General features: G+C 49.1%; 1 protein-coding gene across 4 annotated transcripts in view; it reads right to left on the bottom strand.

Moving 5' to 3' along the window:
- ccdc33 (coiled-coil domain containing 33) overlaps nucleotides 1-25,358 on the bottom strand; it is a 328,273-nt gene that overhangs the window by 163,408 nt on the left and 139,507 nt on the right. For all 4 annotated transcript variants that reach the window (XM_072492806.1, XM_072492803.1, XM_072492804.1 and 1 more), the window contains exons 6-10: nucleotides 17,376-17,485; nucleotides 14,867-14,968; nucleotides 12,107-12,198; nucleotides 9,098-9,218; nucleotides 1,725-1,854 (exon numbers count right to left, since the gene is read on the bottom strand). In XM_072492806.1, coding sequence (XP_072348907.1) covers nucleotides 1,725-1,854; nucleotides 9,098-9,218; nucleotides 12,107-12,198; nucleotides 14,867-14,968; nucleotides 17,376-17,485 — 555 coding nt within the window. The remainder of the gene's footprint in view (nucleotides 1-1,724; nucleotides 1,855-9,097; nucleotides 9,219-12,106; nucleotides 12,199-14,866; nucleotides 14,969-17,375; nucleotides 17,486-25,358) is intronic.

Below are 25,358 nucleotides of genomic sequence, written 5' to 3'. Positions count from 1 at the left end.
ACACACAGACACACCCACCCACCCACATGCAGACACACACACATGCAGGCACACAAACACGCACAGACACACCCACATACACACACAAACACACACACAAACACACACACAGACACACCCACATGCAGACACAAAGACACACATACAGACACACACATACAGACACACACATACAGACATACAGACACAGGCAGATACACACAGACACACACACATGCAGACACAAACATACACATACACACAAACACACGCAGACACATTTACGGACACACACACAAACACACTACACGCATGCACATACACACACACACACATACATATACAGATACACATACACACACATAGACACAGACACACAAACGATTACTCTGTGATGCTAACTTCATTACCTGGGGAATGAAAATGGTTCAGTCTCTGGGCTAATGGCTTCTGTCTAAGAGCGTCTATGAAGTGAGTGACTCACACAGACCAATCAACTCTTCACTAATCTCCTCAAACCGGGAATATGCTACAGAAAAATCAGCTTTAATCTGGTGGAAGTTTAAATTTTGGGAAACTGTGAGGCAGCTCTAGCCACTTACATTCCTAAACCTGGCACCCTCACACTGGGGTGACAAGACGCGCACAGTTGGGAGCCTTATGAGTCTGCCCTGATAATATGGGCTGCGGGTTTGTTCCATTTTAATACAATAATTTTGCTGCCCAAATAAATAGGTTAGGTAAAATAGCACAGCCCCTGGGTTTATGCAGAAGTGGTATTGTGCACACAAACAAAATAGTATTTGTGTGAGATTCCCCTGTTACATGGTAAGATCACAGTGATGTCATGCTATGGTGACATCATTGTGGAGCCATAGTTCAATGATGTCATTGTGATGTCATGCTATGGTGACATCATTGTGGTGCCATAGTTCAATGATGTCAATGTGATGTCATGCAATGGTGACATCATCATGGTGCCATAGTTCAATGATGTCGTTGTGATGTCATGCTATGGTGATATCGTCGTGGTATCATAGTTCAGTGGTGTCATCGTGATGTAATGCTCCAGCGATATCGTTCTGACATCATGCCCTGGTGATGTCTTGGCGATGTCATACTCCAGTGAAGTCACAGTGATGACATGCTCCATTGACGTGTCAATGACGTGATGCCCCAATGACATGGCAAGTGTGAATTGTGGGTGCTCACGATGTTCCTGGAACGTTGTCATACCACCCCCTAAAAAAAATAATTTCCACACAAAATAGTGTAGCCGGCAATAGATATTTCTCAGCATTTCAGAGTTCCAGTGACCTGGCCCATGATTCAGTCTGCCCAGCTGATGACTTCACAGAAGCACGACATCACGATGGCATCACTCAATCTTTGCATCATCATGTCACCTGATCATGATGTCGCAGTGACATCAGAGCAGTGTGATATCCAAAACTGTTGCCACGCTGAACTAGCGACTGGGCTCATTGCTCCCTGGGGCATGTGAAGGACAGGGACCACCAGCGAGTCTGCCTCAGATTCAGGTACAGATTTCATAATGGCAGTAATAGGGCAGCAAGAGGGAGGCACCGAGGCATCGCTGATGTCCCTTTCCCAGGGACCTAAACCTAACGATCAAAGCTCACTGAACACTATGTGACCCGGCTGAGATTTAAGGCTGCAAACTGCGTCTGTGAAAACGCAGCTTTGCCACTCACAGCCAATGCCGGGCGAAACTGCGCACATACCAGTGGTGATGGAATAATACTCGATCACGAGTGCAGCGCCTGCGGTGAAGATGGTAGCACAGTCCCGGCCCTGGAACAAGAAGGAATAATCCCAGATTGGTTGCTCCTGAGGGATGCCTGCGTGAGACACCTACGAAGAAAAATGAAGAAGATCCGTCGATCATCAGAAGAAACAACCAAAGAACTTGCATTTAAGTAGCGCCTGGATTTCCTCTAGCACTACACAAGAGAATGAAATACTTTTTCCATGTCGGAAACATGGCAACCAATTTAATAAAACTCCTGCTCAGACTGGTGTCATCTCTGCACATCTCCAAGACACAAAACGCAACAGCTCCACACACAAAGTTTAATTTGAAATGGCTTTCTGCGTTTACCTTCACCATCATATTTATAGTCTTGTACATCTTTCTAAGATAACATCGGGGCCAATGCAAAGTGATTCAAATCGCTGGCTTTGAAAGCAGACCGAGGCAGGCTAGTAGCACGGTTCAATTCCCGTAACAGCCTCCCCGAACGGGCGCTGGAATGTGGCGACTAGGGGCTTTTCACAGTAACTTCATTTGAAGCCTATTTGTGACAATAAGCAATTTTCATTTCATTTCACAGCAGCACAGTGGTTGCTTCACAGCTCCAGGGTCCCAGGTTCGATTCCCGGCTTGGGTCACTGACTGTGCGGAGTCTGGGTTCCCTCTGGGTGCTCCGGTTTCCTCCCACAGTCCAAAGGTGTGCAGGTTGGCTAGATTGGCCGTGCTAAATTGCCCCTTAGAGTCCAAAAAGGTTAGGTGGGGTTACTGGGTTATGGGGATAGGTTAAAAGTGTGGGCTTGGGTAGGGTGCTCTTTCCAAGAGCCGGTGCAGACTCGATGGGCCGAATGGCCTCCTTCTGCACTGTAAATTCTATGATTCTATATATGCTATGGTTTTCCAAACAGCCATTGTCCCTTTAAAAGCTCAGAATTTCATTCTTCTCATTTGAAGTGCGATCCTGTAACGATAATTAGAGAAAAACAAACAACGACAAAAAATAAAAGAATCAATATATTCACCGAGGAGCTGCTGAGGGTTGTCACTGCTGATCTTTCTTATCAAACTGCCATCAGCCTTGCCTTCGGGGACCCCGCTCCCAATGCGAAGCTGCTGCTTACCACCCGAGAAGCCCTCTCGCCTCAAGTAGTGATGGGCGGCCAGCCAAAATCTGTCGGCTACAGCCCACAGAAAGGGGTTATAGCTGAGGGCTTCAAAATATGAATCCACGCATTAGGGGCAGGAGGAGGCCACTCGGCCCCTCGAGCCTGCTCCGCCATTCAACAACATCACGGTGCAATCTGACTGTGGACCTCAACCCCACATTCCCCATCAAGAATCTATCGAGCTCTGCCTTAAAGATGTTGAAAGACTTTGGCGTAACCATTGGCTGGCACTGGGATCTTCCTGTGCTGTATTGTTCTTTGTTCCTAAGGGTTTTTGCCAAGGGTGGTATCATGGCCAGTACAGGCTTGGAGGGCTGAAGGGCCTGTTCCTGTGCTGCATTGTTCTTTGTTCCGGCTCACCACTGTCAACGAATTTAACACAGAAACATCAAAAATAGGAGCAGGAGGAGGCCATTCGGCCCTTCGAGCCTGCTGCGCCATGCATTATGATCATGGCTGATCATCCAACTCCATAGCCTGATTCCCCCCCGCCCCATATCTTTAGACCGTGACCGCTGGACCGAGACATCTGACTATCGAGAACATCCTCCCTGCAGCTACACTCTCTGCTCCTGCTAGAATTTGATAGGTTTCTATGAGATCCCCCCCTCATTCTTCTGAACGCGAGCGAATACAATCCGAACCGATTCGATCTCTCCTCGTTCATCAGCCCCGCTATCCCAGGAGTCAGCATTTGCCTTCCTAAGTGCCGACTGAACCTGCACGTTAACCTTAAGAGAATCCTGAATTAGGACATCAGTAGGGTGGAGCTTCTCTACGTAGAGACTCCATTGTCAAAAAAAATGTTTCGCTCCATAGAGGGAACAGATATGAACAATTTTGATTTGACGCAAGGTAAGATGGTGTATCATTAATTACAGCCCATATCGAACCTCAGAATGCACGAAGCAGATGGGAAAAATGAGCCACAGCTATTCCAACCCCAACTCGGAACATTCCGGAAACACCTCGCATACTGAAGCATTCAGAACTGTGCAGTCCTTCCATTATTCTACACTTTATTTTCATTTTAATCATTGTCTAAAGCTATGTTATGAATAATGATTACTTGCTGTATTTGCTCATGTATTTGCTTTGTTTGGCCCCTTGTTCCGCACTGTAACCAATCATTGTTTGTCGATGTACCATTTGTCAATGTTCTCTGTTGATTATTCTTGTGTCTACTACGTGCGCACTGTGTACGTTCCCTCGGCCGCAGAAAAATACTTTTCACCGTACTTCGGTACATGTGACAATAAATCAAATCAAGTCAAAATCGTCGTCACAATTCGCTACATGCCACCGGCCGGCAAGGTGGCACAGTGGTTAGCGCTGTTTCCTCACAGCGCCATGGACCCGGGTTCGATTCCAGCCTCGGGCGACTGTCTTTGTGGGGATTGTACATCCTCCTTGTGTTTGCATCCATCGGGTGCTCCGGTTACCTCCCACAGTCCAAAGATGTGCAGGTTAGGTGGATTGGCCATGATAAATTGCCCCTTGGTGTCCAAAGGTTAGGTGGGGCTACGGGGATAGGGCAGGGGAGTGGGCCTTGGCGGGGTGCTCTTTCGGGAGTGTCGGTGAAGACTCGATGGGCGGAACAAACTCCTTCTGCTCTGTAGGGATTCTACGATTTTCACTCTCCAATCAAATAATGATCCATCTCTCTATCCATCTGGATTCTAGACCTTGAATTATCTGGAAGAGCAGCCAATGTTTCAGTTTGTTAACCATAGAAACTAGAAACCGCAGAAAATCTATGCGGCAGGCCATTCGGCCCATCAAACTGTTATTACTGGTCTCAGGTGAGAGCGCACATTACACAGTAAAGTGCTCGAACGACGTACGGTTAAGGAAGATCGGATGAAGAGGAGCTAAAGGAGGTTAATTCACTCTGTTACACCTGCAAAGTAATTCCGTCACATCAAGGTACGGGCGCATCTTTTAAAGTAGATAGCCCGTCTTTTCTTGATGGGTTTTCTTTTGGAGGAGAGGAGCTACAATCTCCGCAGAAAATACCCTCTAATTGACCTCAGGATGGGGATTACTCGGCATTGTCTCTTTATGGCTTCGCCTGCTATCCTTTTACTGCACCCAGGGCAGGATTAACTCACTCAATGCACTGATTCAGATGATAGATTTGTGCATCTACCCTCCAAAGTATCATAAATGTCACTTTGTTAGTGAACGGGTCTTTATCAGAATCTCTGTGAAAGACTCTGTGGGGAAAGCCCTTATCCACCGACAGCCACCATCACTAACTCATCAATCACCCTTTATAACGCAACCTGGGAGCTGTGCGACTTTTCAAGAGTCTCAGATTATTAATTCCTTTTAAAGCAATGCTGATGTTTCTCTTCATTTCACTCACACACCGGGACCTCGGCCAGCTCTGGGAAAGGGACTCGATTCTGCAGGTTTCAGCACCAAACGGTGAGTCTTTCCTTCTTGTGCCAGGCATTGTGGGCAGACGGAGCTCAGATACAGATCAGCCATGATCTACCTCAAGGGCTGAATGACCTCCTTCTGCCCCTATGTTGGTGTGCGGTCAATTATTAATTTTAAAACTGAGATTGATAAGTAGTTTTTTAACCAAAGGTACTGAGGGATATGGGGCATAGCGGGGGTTATGTGGAGTTAAGCCAGGGTCTCATTGTACGGTTGGAACAAGCTCGAGGGGCTGAATGACCTCCTCCTGTTCAGAGCAGCACGGTAGCACTGTTGCTTCACAGCGCCAGGATTCCAGGTTCGATTCCCAGCTTGGGTCACTTTCTGTGCGGAGTCTGCACGTTCTCCCCGTGTCTGCGTGGGTTTCCTCCGGGTGCTCCGGTTTCCTCCCACAAGTCCCGAAAGACGTGCTGTTAGGTGAATTGGACATTCTGAACTCTCCCTCTGTGTACCCGAACAGGCGCCGGAATGTGGCGACTAGGGGATTTTCACAGTAACTTCATTGCAGTGTTAATGTAAGCCTACTTGTGACAATAAAGATTACTTTTGATATTCCCAATGAAACTGGATCGTTGTAAACTCAGGGTGGTAGATTATGTTGTTGCAGACATGACTGCCTCACCGCTAACCGCACCAACAGGACATTTTACCACCTCCGCCACCAAACATCCTGTGGCCCTCTTTACGTGAGATGTGCTTTAAGCAGGAACGCAATGATGATTTACGGTAGCGCGGGGAAGTGATGTAGCGATAGTCCAGAAGGATTGGCCGGAATTCTCCGGCCGTTGGGATTCCCGTTTCCCTCCGGCAGCTCAGCCTCGAGTTTCCCAGCGGCGCGGCTGAGCTGCCATTGACACGGCGGGTCGAGAGAATCCCGCCTCCAGCCAACGGCACGCCTCCGAGAACCACGCGGCTGGGAGACGGGAGAATCCGGCCCATGGACATACTGAGCAGGATCAGCTCTCCTGTTTTGCGGCTTTTCCGGAATGCAATCCCATTAAGAAATGTGTAAACCTGAGACGGTGAGCGGAATATTCATGAAATCCTTTCCAGAAAACAAATCGCACGTCAACTCGACAAGTCGGCTGAAAAAGCACGAGTAAGGCAGAAATCAATCTTGCCCTAACAATAATTACCATTGACCTCTCGAGCAATGTGTGTATTTCAAAACAGCATAAATACCGGCTAGCCCTGGCTGTAAAAACCAAGATCCATTTCTGAGCATAAAGGTTGTTTTTTTAATGAATAATTTGTTGCCGTGTGTCCCTTGGCTTTTCCCTCCTGTTTCCTGCCTGCTCAAGTCTCTTGTAGTAACTGGAAGTGACGGGTGAGCAGGGAACTACATCTCCCTGGAATGCTACCATTAGGCACCCCAACCAGTTTTGGCTGTGGCTGGAATACTGTCTTCCTTCCCTCGCCCTCGCCCCGCACCCCGAACAACCAAACGCCCATCGAGTCCCCGTGTTGAAGGGTTAATGAACCTCGCCGGCCATCACACAAGGTCGACAGTTTAGGGGTCTCCCTGCTGAGTCAAGCAGACACAGCAGTAGGTAAGAAGGAGTGCCTGAGTTGGCTGACCTCAGCCCGAGCTCTCGTGGCGAGACTCTGCTGTCACAAGTTATGGGGCGGGATTCTCCGGTCCCGCGGCCGGCCAATGGGATTTCCCATTGCGGCCACCCCCACGCTGTCGGGGAACCCGGTGAACGTGGGTGCACTGCCGGGGAAGCGGAAGATCCCGCTGATGATCTCAGTTGGGCCCAGTCTGCAAGAATCATAGAAACCCTACAGCACAGAAGGAGGCCCGTCTGCACCAACCCCCCCCCCCCCCCCGAAAGAACGATCTACCTCAGCCCACTCCCCCACCTAACCCCGTAACCTAACCCACACATCCTTTGGACGCTAAGGGGAAATTTAGTGTGGCCAATCCATCTTTGGACTGTGGGAGGAAACCGGAGCACCCGGAGGAAACCCACGCACACACGGGGAGGACGCGCAGACTCCGCACAGTCACCCGAGGCTGGAATTGAACCCGGGTCCCTGGGGCTTTCAGGCAGCGGTGCTAACCACTGTGCCACCTTGCCACCCTGGTCAAACGTTGTTCCCTCAACCGAAAGCACCAAAATCAGATTCACCAGTCAGCCATCTCCCTGCTTGTGAGGGACACTTATCACGGGCTCCGTTGTGTGAGCCGCGGGAGCCGCATTACGTACTATGCAAATGGTAATATTAAAAATTTCAGATCTTCCTCTCCAGTGGATCTGACCCCACGCAATCGGTGACCACACTGGGCGGGCGAGGATGGAGACCACGTCCTCAGCTGGAGGCTAATTCTGGATCTGCAGTGGGGTGTGTTGGATTGCCCGGGTACCGTGAAGAAGGGATGGTCACCCAGTAGGGGGAGCACATTCCCACAGAGGCCGGAGACAATCACGGACTACAACCCGGGGATGTCCAGCCTCCATTAGCAGCGAGCGTGGGAGTTGGGCGGTTAGTTTTCTCCCGCTAGATTGATCGCACCCATCTGTCACCAAACCCGTCACAGGCGGGTTAAGAGAATTCAGCCCTGGATTATGACGTTAAAAGCCCATATTGTACTTTTAGTGCAGGTACCGTCTCCACAGTGTGAAACCCACCTGTCAACATCCAACTCCTACTCGCTCAATTCCTTTGCTTTAAATTTTAGAGTACCCAATTATTTTTTTCTGATTAAGGGGCAATTTAGCCTGGCCAATCCACCTATCCTGCACATCTTTGGGTTGTGCGATGAAACCCATGCAGACACGGGGTGAATGTGCAAACTCCACACGGATAGGGCAGCACGGTGGTGCAGTGGTTAGCACTGCAGCCTCACGGCGCCGAGGTCCCAGGTTCGATCCCTGCTCTGGGTCACTGTCCGTGTGGAGTTTGCACATTCTCCCCGTGTTTGCGTGGGTTTCGCCCCCACAACCCAAAGATGTGCAGGGCAGGTGGATTGGCCACGCTAAATCGGCCCTTAATTGAATTGGGTACTCTAAATTTATTTTTTTAAACTCCACACGGACAGTGACCCAGGGCCGGGATTCGAACCCGGGTCCTCAACGCTGTAGGCAGCAGTGCTAACCACTGTACCACTTGTGGCCCTCTACTAGCTCAATTCTGATTGGCTCCTTCAATTCCTCTGCAATAGGCTAACACAAGTCAGCTGACCGTGGCGCAGCCCAAGGATTCGATTAGGTGAGAGTGTAAATAATTCCAAAGCCCTTGAGAAATTACTCCTTTTTCTCTTTCAACACTTCAAGAGCTGGCCAATCTCTGCAGAGAATCACTTGCCAACAACAATGTGTATTATTTATAGGGACATTAATGTAGTAAAACACTAGTTGTAGTTGTAGTATGTAGTTTTAGAAGACAAAATTCTGACCCCAAGCCAAGCATAAGGAGATACTGGGACAGATGACTAAAAGCCTGGTCAAAGTGGAAAGTTTTAAGGAGTGTCGTAAAGACAGGGATAGGGACGTAGAAAGATGGAGAGGTTTAGGGAGGGAATTTCGGGGCTTGGGGTCCAGTTGTTTCCACGAAAGAGGGAAAGAGAGTAAGCCAGCAATCAAAGTGAAACCAAGATACTGGCGTAGCATTTCCGTTGTGCTCCCTGCGGAACCTCGGATTCTCTGGCAGCGATAGAGCGGCTTGGAAAGGTCAGGGCCCTTCACATCTCAACAGTCCCAAGCCCACTGCGGCACCTGGGCACCAGTCCTACCTGTGGGTGACCTTGGCTGGTGTGATGAAGAACATCAAAAAGGGACCGGTGTAGGCTCGGGTACTTTATTGTGGTGGTACTAATGCCGGCCAACCAGGGAGTCTTCATCAATATTGCATCTCTGTTGAAAAATACACACGTATATTAATATCTGTAATGTCGATCATATCTTTTTCATTAAATAACCCACCATTGGTATCCATTCGGTCAGGTCCACCTGTGTGGCTCACACTTTGCCATCCAGTTCACTACTCCCAGACATTGACCCTCATTAACTCACCCACCCCCCCAACTTTCATTCACTCCTTGTGCGGAAGGAGCTTGGCTCTTCTGCCACCTGGGCTTAAATTCGGGCCAGTGAATGCCAAGCTGTGCCTCCATTACTTATTGATCGGCTCCACAGTTTCCATCGGTCCACTCGCCTTTGATGGGGCCCTGGCCCCTCAACTAGTTTTCTGAACTAATGCACGTCAATCCACAGGCAGACGTCATGAATAATATAACGGTGCTTCGCAAGGTGGGCTCATTGATTTTAATTGCAAAGCGGAGGTGAAGGGCTAAGGCCCTCATCAAAGGTGTGAAGACTAACAAAGCACTCGGGATTGATCCTTGCCTGGTGTTCACCTCATGGCTGGTTTCCCAATTTCAGCCCCATTATCAAGGCCGAGGGATATAGAGAGAGGGGGGAAAAGGAACAAAAAGAGAGACAGAGAGAGAGAGAGATACAGAGGGTGATTCAGAGAGAGAGAAACAGAGGGAGACGGACAGAGAGAGAAAGAGGAATGGAAGGAGAGACAGACAGAGAGAGAGAGATACAGAGGGCGATTCAGAGAGAGTGAGAAAACAGAGGGAGACAGAGAGAGACAGAAAGAGGAATGGAAGGAGAGACAGACAGAGAGAGAGAAAGAGGTACAGAGGACGATTGAGAGAGAAACAGAGGGAGAGGCAGAGGGAGGAAAACAGAGAGAGAGGTAGATATAGAGAGATAGAGATAGGCTAATTGATGCTGGTAAATTATTAAAGTGAATCCTTTAACCAACTGGTAGAAACCGTCAAAGTCATGTCCCGATTATAGTGTCACCATCTCCATGGCAATGATTGGAAATATTAGCGTCCATGTGGCTATAATGTACTCAGACACCATGACAACCACTGCCAGTTAGTTAAAACTGCAGACAGAACGATTCTGAGAACTCAAAAGTGGTGCTGGCCTCTAGCTGTAAGTGCCGATGGGTGAGTGGCAGTCAAAGGTGTGAGTCTCGATGGGGAAGAGGGACAGAAGAATCTCAGAGCACAAATGTATCAATCACTAAAAGTTGCACCACAGGGGAGCAAAGTCAGGGAATAAAGACAAACCCAAGCATTCGGTTTTATATCCAGTGGAATAGAATTGGAAAGTCATGAAGTTTTGTTAAAGTAGTATCGAATCTTGGTCAGACCACACACGGTTCTGGTCAACAGTGGGTCTTCCCCCAGGGTCAAGTATCCTGGGGGTGGAAGTCCCGCCCATTGAGTGTTGCTGGCCAATCAGAAGCTGGCAGCTCTTACTGTACGCACCTAGCCAGGCCTCAGATCGAAGAGGGGCCCAGGTGGGTGATGGTGGGAAGCGGTGGGGAATGTTGAGGAGGAAGTGGGTGGAGACAGCTCGGGCAGCCCCCAGCAGCCCCCCCCCCCCCTGGCGTCTTCCCAAAGCCCCACCCCTCGCTCAGGCAGTGAGTACCTTCTGACAAAGGAATGCACAGGCGGCACAGGGGCTAGCACGGCTGCCTCACAGCGGCAGGGTCCTAGGTTTAATTCCGGCCTCGGGTGACTGTCTGTGTGGAGTTTGCACTTTCTCCCCGTGTCTGCGTGGGGTTCCTCCCACAGTCCAAAGGTGTGCAGGGTAAGTGGATTGACCACGATAAATTTCCCCTTAGTGTCCAAAAGGTTAGGTGGGGGTACAGTGTTACGAGGATTGGATGGAGGCGTGGGCTTAAGCTTAAATAGGGTGCTCTTTCCAAGGGCCGGTGCAGACCCGATGGGCCGAATGGCCTCTTTATGCACTGTAAATCCTATGATTCTATGATTCGATGACTACTCCCCCCACCTCCGTACCCTCCCCACCTTGGAGAGCCCGTAAGCAAACAGGTCAGGTTTTGTTTCTCCCATTTGCTGACGGGTTGATGCCAGCTGCAATGGAGATGTGCTCAAGTGGGCATTGATTGTCCACTCAGGATCCTCAATTAGCGGCAGGGCGGGAGGGCATTCCCGCTGTGTACTTAATCAGGGCAGAGGCGGGAAAGTGGCAGCATCCCCACTTGTCACCCTTCCGCCCGATTGCCACTCCACCGCCAAACGCACTATTGGGGGGGGGTGGGGGGAAGAATCTGCCCCATATTCTAATTAGGATATAGAGGCAGTGCAGAGGGTGCAGAGAAGATGTACAAGGGTGATCCCAGAAATGTGTGGGTAAACGTATCAGGAAAGGGTTGGCAGGCCGGGGGCTGTAACGGGGACCGAATAGAGGTGTCTAGAATTGTGAACGGTTTTGATAGAGAGGAGACAGAGAGAATGTTTCCACTTGTGGAGGAAGACCATATCTAAAGGCCACCAACATAAGAGAATCAGAAAGCAATCCAATGGGGAATTCAGAATAAACCTTTCCACCCAGAGAGAATGTAGAACTCGCTACCACACTGAGTGGTTAAAGCGAATGGTACCAACATTCAAGAGGAAACCAGAGAAACAAGTGAGGGAGAAGGGAATAGAAGGTTACGATGCTCGACTCATATCAGAACTATGGGAAGAGGCTCGAGTAGAGCACTAGTATGGGCTGGATGGGCAGAATGCACTTTGTCTGTGCTCTACACCCTATGTAATCTGATGCAAAACACCCTTCACTCCCAATTTTGAGCCTTTTACAATCAAATGAGCACTACAACACATTTCAGAGTCTTCATCCAACAATTTGTGAATGCTGCAGTCAGATTTCACCAAGTGAATATGGATTATCGCAATGTAAAAGCTTACTTGTAGGATTCATAGTCAGGCACTATCCTGGCCACCGCAAGGAGGGGGCCCACGGGGTCCTTCAATGGGTTCTCCACAGCTCGAAGCAGAACCTGAAAGCAACGTGAAACCGATTGGTACCAGTTACACGGCTATTGCGATATCCCCATCGATCCTGAAACCTCGTCTAGACTCCGTAGCCCCGTGGGTTCATCACGAAAAGTTGATTGTGTGTGTTTGGCATTCTCTGTTAGATTTCCAGTTGCCTCTCAGGCCATCGACTTCATCAGTCTCCAGGGAGACCTCGGGGGAGTGGGAAGGCGAGGCGGGGGGAGCAGGGGGTGGGGTGGTCATCCCGTCCTCTTTGTGAGTCTCGGCAGGCCCATGCAGGGAAAGATTCCCAAGCTCAGGGTTACGGACCATGGCCAATGATGGAACACTCAACCTTGAGTGGTGATGGCGGAGTGAGAATTCCGAGGGATAACGGCTGCTTACAGATGGAGGAGGATCCTTTGGGAAGAGGACTGGTGCTCCCTTTGAGTACACATGAGGAAGGCAATGGGAATCCACCTCCTGTCGCCTTTTCCCTGGTCACACTGCTCATTGAAGTTGAAAATGGGAGGGTCTTCGGGGCGACTGAAGAGGAAAGTGCAGAACCTCAAGGTATGGAGGGATGAACTGAAGACCTTCCCTTAGAGGTAATCACTATGACAACTCCATCAATCTACCGCCTTTATGAAGCCCTCACATATGGGCGCCAATTTTAAGTTGAGGGACGTTTGAAATGGGAGCGGTTCTGAGCAGGTGTGGGAATTGAACTCCTGTGCAGAGTTCAGAGGCTACCTTGATTCCTGCGGGTCCTTTAAATGGCTGTCTGTCTGGGGAGACTCACAGGAGTGGCTTCATCAGCAGTGGGAGTGGGAATTGGGACAATAGGGGTTGCCATGGGGAACCGGACAAATGGTGCCAACTTAATGGTGGTTATGGGCAGGGGGATGAGCTAACTCAGGCGCAAGAGCTGAAGGAAAGGGGGCAGGGGGCAGGCAACTGGGAAAGGCCCAAGGAATCCTTATAGGCTGAGGCCTACCGGGAATTCATACTGTAAATTTTTAAAAAGGGAAAACGGAACTTGGCCTCTTCTAGCCACCCCTCCAGCTTTCCGGGTGGCACAACCCCTGTGATGTTATCAAGCCCCAAAATGATAAGCAAGGCACCTCGCTCTGTCTGGACTAACCTGCGTCTAAATACTGCCTGTTTAAACTGGGTGGAAATGCAGTTCACTACCCACACACCCCATTCCAGCACCATTTTGAGGGACCCCTCCCATCCCATCCACCTCAGGTGTAAAGGCCTGTATGATGACATGTGCGCGTACAACAATGATGTATATTTATATAACACCGTTAGCGAAATGCCCCAGCGTCCTTCATCAGAGGAGTGTTGTAAAAGTATGATAATTAGCCACATCGTTTTGGTTCAGGTGATCAAAAGATTGGTCAAAGTGCTCGGTTTTGAGCAGCAGCTTAAAAAGCGAGGTGGGGGTGGGGGGGGGGGTGTATGTGTATGTGTGTGTGTGTGTGTGTGTGTGTGTGTGTGTGTAGGGAGGGAACTCCAAGGACCGGGGCCTGGTCCGGCCGCCAATGGTGCAGCCATTCTAATTGGGACGTTTCGGTGTTCCTGCCCAGACTCTTTCCCACCAGAACCCGGTTGGGAATGGCATTGGGAATCGATCCTCAGCTTCCCCGTTGCTGTGTTGGTGGAATGGCCACGGTCAAATCTTCCCTTCCCCATCCCCCTCGGCCGTCCTCCCCTGAAGCCGATGGCAAGCGTTGCAGAGCCACGGGGGGTCGGTCGGCCGCCGGCCGTCGTGAGGATCCCCCGTCTGCCGCGCAAAGAAAAGATACCGCGGGCCAGCTTAAGCATTGGGCGGCACGGTAGCACAGTGGTTGGCGCTGTTGCTTCACAGCTCCAGGGTCTCAGGTTCGACTCCCGGCTTGGGTCACTCTCTGTGCGGAGTCTGCACGTTCTCCCCGTGTCTGCGTGGGTTTCCTCTGGGTGCTCCGGTTTCCTCCCACAAGTCCCGCAAGACGTGCTTGTTGGGTGAATTGGACATTCCGAATTCTCCCTCCGTGTATCCGAACAGGCGCCGGAATGTGGCGGCGAGGGGATTTTCACAGTAATTTCATTGCAGAGTTAATGTAAACCTTTTTGTGACACTAATAAAGATTATTGTTATTATTATTCAGCCGAGAGAGCACTTTGTGACAGAATCTGCAATGCTTTGAATGCCTTGATTGCCACGGCAGCACAGAAGTCATCAGGCATAGGTCCGGAGCTGGGTGGAGGGGTGGGGTGGTGGTGGTAGAGGCAGGGGCTGAAATTACACTGTGGGAACACACACACACAAGGCTGAACATGTCTATCTTAAACTCTTCCCTCTCTGCTATATTTTCAGGAGCCATTAACCCAGCATTTGAAATGAGATAATACCTTCTCTGAAACAGGGAAGAGGGTTCCATGAACCTGCCATGTTTTAATAATCAGCCTCCTCCCTAAATGCATACATTAATATTAATATCCTTTGAGTGACATATGCTCTGTTCGGATTTCTAAATATGTGTTTAGTGTCATTGCATCTGTGAGTAAGGTCGGGTTATTGCGGACAAATGGAGTAACGTAGGTTACCCCAGGAGTCCTCCCCTCCCCTGATTCATGTCAGAATTCCCCGCATCCTTAACAAAAACAAATAAATCTTTTGTCCCCGCACATTCCAGGTCCCACCTCAAAGCCGGTGAATGCGAAGTCTTCTTGACGAGGGATGATGCAGCCTTTTCGAACGATGGTGATGTACAATCGAACGCCAGACGGGACGCCAGGGTGGGGCTGAGGAGGCAGAAAGAGACCAACACGAAATTTCAAGACACCCTAGGACACAGGGATGAATCCCACCGCGAGTCCTAAAAGGAGAGCCTCGTATTATCGACAATGCGGGATGAATGAGCCCCAAAGGTGAAGGGGAAACCGTCTTGTTGTCATTAATACTCACCTCTGCAAAGAATAGCTGAGGTCAGTAGCGTAGATGAATTGAAGGGGCAGCTAGACAAACAGATGAGGGAGAAAGGAATAGGGGGATATACTATTAGGATTAGACGAGGTGGGGTGGGTGGAGATTTGCATGGAGCATAAACACTGGCATACACTAATTGGGCCACATGATCTGTTTCTGTGCTGTACATTCTATGTAATGTTGGGTTCCCATGACCTGAAAAGAACCCCACCATTGTGTGTCAAAAACTTTATCCTTTTTGCTATTTTTTTTTAACTGGGCTTTTCTGCTGGTCAAAAGAAAAGATGGCTGCCACAAGTCGCCTGACCACAGGGTTTGCCCTTTTTCTGGGAGTAAAACCCAAGGGGTGTCAAGAACAAACAGTTTCTTCTCTCAGCTTCTGGATTTTCACAAACCCTTTGTAATCAACGTAAGCAGAGGAAGTGCAGCTGAACTGGTTCCCGCATCCTGAACTATGGGAAAAGAGGGAGACCAAAACTTATTATGTTGGAAGAGATGCTAACTACCACCGCATCTCTCTCCGAAGGAATAACAATGGAACTCTGGCCAAAAGCAGAGAAACTCATTGTTAAGCTGCAATTAACCAGTAATTGGCCGTGTCACATGACACGGTCCTTTTGGACAGTTTTAATATCGCATCTTTGGACCTCAGAGCCAGCCTGCTGCTTTAACATCCAACTGGTGAGCCACAAAGAAACAGACTCCCCAGGCAGAACAACATACCCATCTATCCTGACTCATACCATCACCTACAGAACCGACTCTGTCTGCGTGTACCTACTTCACCTTGCTGCATCAGCCCCTACTGAAAAAAGCTAATCCTACAACTCCCGACCTCGAATGCTTACATGCAAAAACTCCTCATTGGACTCTGGAACGCACATGAACTAATATTAGCACAGGGCTAAAGAGCTGGCTTTGAAAGCAGACCAAGACAAGCCAGCAGCACAGTTCAATTCCCGTACCAGCCTCCCCGAACAGGCGCCGGGATGTGACGACTAGGGGCTTTTCACAGTAACTTCATTTGAAGCCTACTTGTGACAATAAGCGATTTTCATTTTCATTTTTTCATTTCTGCGGTTTCTTGTAAAACTCCTTTTCTCTATTCCCCCCACAACCCCCCCCCCACTTTACTGATTCTGTGTTTGTGTGCATTTGATGGAGTTGCTAACACCCCTTGACTGGGTGTTGAATGTGAAAAATAAACTAACCCTCCGAGTTAATCCTAACTCAAGTTTGCTGTGGATTATGAATGAATTAAGTCACAAACTGAGGGGTGGGGAAAACATGCCTCTGCCAATTTTTAAAAACTAATTCCGAACATTTGCTTGCAGACAGGCAGTAAGAATAAATAAGTGCAGTCTGAATGTTTCTCCCCTATCCTTAACAGTAATTATAAATCAGTATTGAGTCTCTTCAACCATTTTAGAAAAGGCAATTTCTCAGATTATTTCTAAAGCCTTTCTGCAAATATAAATTCGAGCACACTTCAGGAATCCGCAGAGAGATCCTTATCTGAAAGGTAGTCTCACATTAAAGAAACAACTTGCATAACAACTTGTTAACTTTGCCAACATCCCAAAGGTTTTCACAAGGGGGAAGTGCATACCGGCGAGGAGCAGTGGAGAGGTTAAGGGGAGCATTGCATCCTCTCTCTGCTCCCTGGAGGGACTTAGGGCGCCAAGGTTTAGGAAGAAAGTTCCAGAGTGTGCAGCCAAAGCAGCTGAAAAGGCGAAGGATGGCAGAGTGGTTAGCACTGCCGCCTCACAGTGCCAGGGACCCTGGTTCAATTCCGGCCTGGGGTCACTGTGTGGAGTTTGCATGTTCTCCCCGTGTTTCCGTGAGTCTTGCCCCACAGCCCAGAAAGATTTGGTCGGTGGATTGGCCTGGCTAAATTGTCCCTTAATTGGAAAAAAATAATTGGCTAGTCTAAAGACAAAATTTTTTTAAAAATCAAACTATTACTCCCATTGAAAGAGCAGGATAAAAGATCTTGAATTTAAATAATGCCTTTTATATCCGCAAGTCACCCCAAAGCATTTTGCATTCACTTTAGAAGTGTTAACTGTTCAAATGTAAGAAATGTTTGAGCCAACTTGTGCACAGTAAGCTCCCTCAAACTACTATGAGGTGAGTGGCTAGATTTTCATTGACCAGAACACCGGGGAGGGCGTCATTGTTCTTCCTCGAATAACGCAGAGGGGATTTTTCACATCCACCTACCTGTATCAGCTCAATGTGGTAATGATGAAACATCTGCAGGTAGGTGACAGGCACACGGTAACTGGCCAACAGTTCCTTGGTTCTGCTGTCCGCAATGTTCAGGACCACCACTGGGGGGGTGATGAGAAAAAGACAAGAAAATGATCTGGGTTTACATTTGTGAAAGTGGTGAACTCAGCCGAAGGGTGCAAACAATTTTGCACTAATGTCCAGTGTATTGGTCTGTATCCTCCTGCCTCCAACCTATTTACCTATTTTCAGTGAGGCAACATCCAAGCGCGGAGTGGTGTAGTGTGTTGAAAATTGCATTGTGCATTTTGTGCAAAGGTTTCAGGTCTGAAAGCTATGTTTCCTATTTTTTATCATCTTGTCACCGTTCCTTGGACAGAAATGGATATTCAGCCAGGGACATTTAGAATTAAAACTTTGCAAGCTGTTAAATGTGGATCCTTTATTATCTCTTCCTAGCAGACTCCCTCTGCTGGTACATGTGTGTATAGAGAATACAGTGCAGAAGGAGGCCACTCGGCCCATCGAGTCCGCACTGACCCACCCAAGCCCTCACTTCCACCATATCCCCGCAACCCAATAACCCCCCCAAACCCTTTGGTCACTAAGGGCAATTTATCATGGCCAATGCACCTAACCTGCACGTCTTTGGACTGTGGGAGGAAACCGGAGCACCCGGAGGAAACCCACGCAGACACGGGGAGAACGTGCAGACTCCGCACAGACAGTGACGAAGCGGGGAATCGAACCTGGGACCCTGGTGCTGTGAAGCTACAGTGCTATCCACTTGTGCTTCCGTGCTGTTGTATGGTAATCGCAACTCAACAAAATGAACAATTCAATTTTCCATACACGACAGATGCCTCCTTCAATTCCATGGCCCCCAACCTGACGTCATCGGTGTCAAAGTGCCACAGCTACATCCACAGGCAACCCTGTGGAGATGGCTCCCCCCTCCCTCCACAATGTCGGCCGGCAGCTATGTCTTAAGAAGGTATCTCACAGTGAGGCCCACTCACAGTCCGCTACCTATTATGGCAGCACCCACTTCAGATGTCAGCTGCCCACAAGCCTTTGGTGCTCCCAATGCCCCCCTGAATACAAAACCCACCCGCCACCCTTAATTAGATAGAGCTCCAAGAGGCAGCTTCTTAATTGGTCACCTCTGTTGTATATATTATAAATCTCAGAGCAATGCAGAGATGACACTAGTTTCTCAAGTTCATGTGCAAGAGTTGTAAAATATCTTTGCAATCACAAAATGCCAGTCCTCATGTTTACAGCTCAGCTTCTAGTAGCTTTTGTGGCGCCAGTTTACTTTGCGCTGAGTCAATACCAAGGCTTAAGCAATCAAGCACAATGAGCTTAGATCAGTTACCGGACTCATGCAATCAGGCACAGAGCAACTGAACACTTCTGCCTCCTTGTAAATCTTCTCCAGGATCCCTCTGGGCTACTTCGGTGTTCCCCAACCAGACGGCAGCTCGACACTGGTATGAGGACCCTGGAACTAAAATTGGTTAGCACTGCTGTCTCAGAGTGCCAGGTACCCAGGTTCAATTCCAGCTTTAGGTCACCAACTTTGAGGAGTTTGCACGTTCTCACCGTGTCTGCGCGAGTTTCCTCCGAGTGCTCCAGTTTCCTCCCATTGTCCGAAGATGTGCAGGTTAGGTGGAGTTACAGATTTACAGGAATGGGCATGGGAGTGGGTCTCGGTGGAGTGCTCTTCGGTGCAGACTTGATGGGCCGAATGGCCTACTTCTGCACAGGCAGGATTCTATTCTATGGAGTGAAATGTGAAGCGACTCACACTTCAATCCAAGGACTTGCTCAGACGATAAATTTTGTATCAGTATATTGCTGATATGCCAAGAATGGGTTCTTAGACATGGAATCAGACACCAGCCGTTTATAAGTCTCACGTTCTCATGCTCAACATAAATGACTCGTTGCTGTCCAGTCTGGGCAGCTGAATCCAGATGTCATGCAAATATGTGAAAACAATGGGCAGGGAAAGACAAAGCCTGTCCCAAACCCAAATTGCATCACAATTTTCACCGTTTTCCTACCTTTTGAGCTTCATCTGACATTGTCTTGACGAACTTTGCTCCAGATCTTGCCACCCAACTATCGAGAAGTACCGAATAGCTCCCACTCTAGTCCGTGGCCCCTAGACAAGCAGGCTGGTGTTTGGGGTTAGCCAGGCGTGCAGTGTATATTATTATGGTTAGTTACAGATAGCATAATCTCGCGTTGCGAACAATATGTGATCTGGCTTAGAAACTGATTGCCCGTGATCTCTGTACAGACATTGTACCCAATTGTGTGTATCTGTAGCTCCTTACATCACGGGAGGGCGGAATTTTGTGCCTCCCCCCCCTCCTGAGTCGGGTTTGGTGGCAGGGTGACATTTGCACAGTGGGCTAAACAGCTGGCTTGTAAAGCAGAACAATGCCAGCAGCGTGGGTTCAATTCCTGTACCAGCCTCCACGAACGGGCGCCTGAATGTGGCGACTAGGGGCTTTTCACAGTAACGTCATTTGAAGCCTACTTGCGACAGTAAGCGATCTTCATTCATTTCATATTTAATCAGCAGGACTCCTGCCCCCAACCCTGTTTAAATCCATGGTGGAGGCCTTTAAGTGGGCAATTAATGCCCATTTGACAGTCTCATCCCACCACTGCTGGTATTGAACCAGCATCAGGTGTGGAATCCGGGTTACCCTTGCAGCCAACCCCCTCTCCCCTCCCGCCATCACCCACCTCTGGTCGGAATCCGGCAACAATCTGAGGCCTTACATTTGGGTGTCGCACCTCCCTGGTGGTGCTGCCGTTCAATAGGTCGGCAGCTCTTGGCGGGGGGCACTTCCAGCCTCAGGGCTCCTGATCCTGAGGGAAGGCTCACCACTGACCTGTCAAATATTAGTCTTTACAATGCAGAAATAGGCCATTCTGCCCAGAATAACCATGCTATTGTTTATGCTGCACCCAAGCTTTAACCATCAGGTCCTCAAGCCCGAAAAGTCAGTCCGCCTTTACAGGGGCTATAAACTAACTGTTAATAGGGAGCGGCGATCCCCCATCCGCTTCACGCCCACCAATCCGCCTCCACTGACTGTTCAACAAGGGGAAGCACCCATTTTACATCTACCCTTTACAATTGGACGGCACGGTAGCACAGTGGTTAGCACTGTTGCTTCACAGCGCCAGGGTTCTAGGTTCGATTCCCGGCTTGGGTCACTGCCTGTGCGGAGTTTGCACGTTCTCTCCGGTTTCCTCCCACAAGTCCCAAAAGACATGCTTGTTAGGTAATTTGGACATTCTGAATTCTCCCTCTGTGTACCCGAACAGGCGCCGGAGTGTGACGACTAGCGGAGTTTCACAGTAACTTCATTGCAGCGTTAATGTAAGCCGACTTGTGACACTCATAAACATTATTATTATCTTATATACCTCAATTCGAACTCCTCCCATTCTTCTGAATATGGGCCAAAACTGTTCAAACTCTCCTCAATATAACCCCTAGCTTCTGCCTCGTGACCTCTTCCAGGAGGAACTAGCCATGGAAATCAGATGCAAGCTTGTGCACCTTGTCTGCTTCAAGACACAGGAAGTCTCCTGAGCCTAATTCCTACGGCACAAATTAGCATTGAGGACTGAGTTCCCACTTTGGATCACTATTCTGTTATGCTTGCAGGGTCAGTGAGTCCATATTCTTCGTGCAAGTAATTTTCTGCTGGAATCGCTTTTAATCGGCTTAATTCAAAACTTCAGCCTCTTTCCAGTTGTTTTATAAGCAGATAGAAAATGGGTCAATTGTGAAATTTATTCCACTCTCTCAGAAGCCTAAATATAAATAGTGTCTTTCTTTTTATCTCGTTGGTTGGGTGTCCTCGAAATTTAGTTGAGGGCAAAGATTATTTTCCTACAACACTGATTAGCTTTGATTGAGTGGGGTGGAGGTCAGCCAAGCCTGGAAAAGATATTGAGATTCTCACAAAGACACCATTTTCTTCAAGGTTGGTCAATTGCTCCATTTGACCTTCCGGCTGACTTTGGAGTTATTGTGCGTTCTGAACATTCATAGAATCATATACAGTGCAGGAGAGGCCATTTGGCCCATCGAGTCTGCACCGGCACATGAAAAACATCTGACCTATCTATCCAACCCCATTTGCCAGTAGTTGGCCCATAGCCTTGCTGACTTGCCAAGTGCTCTTCCAGGTGCTTTTTAAAGGATGTGAGGTAAGCCGCGCGGGATCGAACCCTTGGTCCTCGGTGGTGTGAGGCAACAGTGCTAACCACTGCACCACCGTGCCGGCGAATGCAAATGCTCCCTTGTAAGGTACGAGAGTGCCTCTGTCTCACCCCGAGTCTGGATCACCGTAAGTGGTGCAGAAGACACATCCTCAATGGGGAGAAGAGGCGACGGTTATAAGGAGCGGGTGGAGATAGTCGGGGTCTTTCAATGAGGAAACATAGATTACATAGAACATACAGTGCAGAAGGAGGCCATTCGGCCCATCGAGTCTGCACCGACCCACATTAATCCCTCACTTCCACCTTATCCCCGCAACCCAATAACCCCTCCCAACCCTTATGGACACTAAGGGCAATTTCAGCATGGCCAATCCACCTAACCTGCACGTCTTTGGACTGTGGGAGGAAACCGGAGCACCCGGAGGAAACCCACGCGGACACGGGGAGAACGTGCAAACTCCGCACAGACAGTGACCCAGCGGGGAATCGAACCTGGGACCCTGGCGCTGTGAAGCCACAGTGCTAATCACTTGTGCTACCGTGCTGCCCATAAACCTTAAGAGAAGATCCAATGCGAGAGATTTGAGAGGGTAATTTAGAAAAACCTGTTTCTGCTGGTCCAAGAGTTAGAAAGTACACTGCACAAGTTCAAGATTAGCAGCAAGACCAAAAAACAAAAAGAATATTGAGGCAGATTATCTTACTGCAGGTGATTGTGAAGAGATGGAATGTTCCAGAAACTTGCGGAGGCAGAATTCACGGGGCAGCACGGTAGCACAGTGGTTAGCACAGTTGCTTCACACCTCCAGGGTCCCAGGTTCGATTCCCGGCTTGGGTCACTGTCTGTGCGGAGTCAGCACGTTCTCCCCGTGTCTGCGTGGGTTTCCTCCGGGGGCTCCGGTTTCCTCCCACAAGTCCAAAGATGTGTAGGCTAGGTGGATTGGCCAGGGTAAATTGTCACTTAGTTAGGTGGGGTTACTCGGTTAAGTGGGGTGCTCTTTCCAAGGGCCGGTGCAGACCCGATGGGCCAAATGGCCTCCTTCTGCATTGTAAATTCTATGATTGTATGATTACGGCTTTCAAAAAGGGAAAAATAAACATTGAGAGGGTTTGGCAGATTGGGACTATTTGGATGTCCCTTTCTTGCAGTTGAGTGACTGTGTCCTGTCCTGAAGTTAAAATTGAAGCTCGCTGAGAGCAGACGGATCTGTGGTTGGGATTGAATCTCATTGAATTAGTGCCCTTCGGAATTTGGGCTGTTATCCCGATCATGATTTTGACAGGGTGGGCAGTGGCCCCAGTGAGAGGCTGCGTTGCCCCAAATCAGATTTTTCCATCAGGCAGTTAACGAGCTGCTGTCGGAGGTTCCACCCCTTTGAGGGACGAGGTCCCACCTCCACGAGTAGCTGGCCAATGGGAGGGCCAGTGTCTCAGCATCGCCACCCGGGGTTGTGGCCAACCCTGGTACTGCAGCCAGTCGGGGGAAGCTGAAATGGGCGATAGCCTCAGAGGAAGATAAGTGGGGGCCCTAGGTCACCGGAGTAGGTCAGGTAAGCCCTTGCGTGAGAGGGGTTTAGGGCAGGTCAGGGTGGGGTCGGGATGATAATAATAATCACTTATTGTCACGAGTAGTTGCTGTGGTGACAGCTATCACTATCAGTGCTTCCTCCATAGGCCACAGAGCGCCCAATCAGGAGGTCTCCATGAGCTCAAAGGTAGGTTGCCAAGCCACCTAGAAGAGGGTCACCCACCACTGGTAATATACCCGCAGCAATGTGAAGAAGCCGTTTAGTAGCCAGTAAATTGGCACAATTAGCCTCCAGACAGGAGGGGTACCCTCCACTCATGGTGAAGCGAAGGCGATGGGCACCAAGCACCCCCCCCCCCCGCCCCCCCGCTCATGTCTTCCCTCCCACTTTTACATCCCTGCTGCCTCCCATCCCAACGCCCCCCCCCCCCCCATCCACCCAGGCCTCATAAAATCCCAGCCGCTGTGCGCGCTCCGTGCTAAATATGAGCTGGGAACCTTGAATGGTGTTGTTGATTGGAAAGGAGCGAAACTTGCAATTAGCAATCACTAACATTAGTCGCGTTAGTTAATCAGCTCCAAAGACACACAGAACGAAAATAATCAGCGCACGACGCGGAATCGCACAATTTATGCTTGACCTTTGAGAGGCAGCCCAGGAAAGGAAATGGAAGAGGGCCAAGGCAGACTCATTTCAGTTCTGCCTCTGAGCAGCAGACAGACAACCGTTATTTACGTCAGTCATTTCAAGGCAGGAGGAAAAGCGAACAAATAACAGCCAATCTGTACTCGTCCACTTTCCCTTAAATTACAAGGACAATCTGTTGGTTAGTCTTGCCCATAGCTGGTGCCATATTTGTGGCAATCTGACAAAGACTTGTGTGACAATAGCTGCTAAAAACGGGTGTCGTTGGGAAAGGGAGGGAGAGACAAGGACGCCTCTCAGTCACATCTTCAAGTCTGAACAGAATAAAGACTTTCACAAATTCTCTGTGTCCCCCTAAGGGCTTTGCGGCCAATTCGGGGCTTTGGAAGTGTCTGCACTGCTGCAATGTTGGAAAGGCGAGAGCCGGTTTGAGCACAGCAAACTCCCGTGAACAGCAATGTCACAGCGACCAGGTCATCTGCTGTACGCCACCGGTCCTGATCTGAAAGTCTAATGATGACCGTGAAACCATTGTTTTGGGGTGATCTTATAGAGGTCTATAAAATAATGAGGGGCCTAGATAAGGTAGATAGTCAGCATCTTTTCCCAAATGTAGAGGAGTCTAAAACAGACGGCACAGGTTTAAGGTGAGAGGGGAGAGATACAAAAGAGTCCCGAGGGGAAATGTTTCACATACAGAGGGTGGTGAGTGTCTGGAACGGGCTGCCAGAGGCAGTAGTATAGACGGGTACAATTTTGTCTTTCAAAAAGCATTTTGACAGTTGTGTGGCCCTATTATGTATTTTCTTTTCTTTTCATGTACTAAATGACCTGTTTGAGCTGCTCGTCGAAAAATACTTTTCACTGTACCTCGGTACAAGTGCCAATAAACAAATCCAATCCAATCCAATATGGGTACAGAGGGATATGGGCCAAATGCGGGCAATTGGAACGAGCTTAGTGGTAAAAATTGGGCGGCATGGACAGGTTGGGCCGAAGGGCCTGTTTCCATGCTGTAAACCTCTATGACTCTATAGTGGTGGTGATTGAGGAATAAATACTCGGCAGGGCACCAGGAGGAACGATGCTGTGGGAACTTTTTACAAATAAATTTAGAGTACCCAGTTATTTTTTTTCCAATTAAGGGACAATTTAGCGTGGCCAATCCACCTAGCCTGCAGAGTTTTGGGGGTGAAACCCACGCAAATACGGGGAGATTGTGCAAACTCCACACGGACAGTGACCCAGGGCCGGGATTCAAACCAAGTTCCTTCGCGCCGCAGTCCCAGTGCTAACCACTGCGCCACATGCCGCACCTTGGGAACTTTTATATGTTCCTTAGAGGGCAGACAGGACCTCAGAGTTTTGAAAGGGAGCACAGTATTCCCTCGGTACTACCATAGAGTGTCAGCCCAGATTTAGTTAACCTGCTTAAGTGGGACATTTTTACAAAATCAATCACGGGATGTGGGCTTTGCTGGCTAGGTCAGCATTTATTGCCCATCCCTAATTGCACCTTGAGAAGGTGTTGGTGAGCTGT

The sequence above is a fragment of the Scyliorhinus torazame genome, chromosome 30, assembly GCF_047496885.1.
Source record: "Scyliorhinus torazame isolate Kashiwa2021f chromosome 30, sScyTor2.1, whole genome shotgun sequence".
NCBI lineage: Eukaryota > Metazoa > Chordata > Chondrichthyes > Carcharhiniformes > Scyliorhinidae > Scyliorhinus > Scyliorhinus torazame.
The sequence above is the reverse complement of the archived record's forward strand: the minus strand, read 5'-3'. Positions and strand labels throughout refer to the sequence as shown.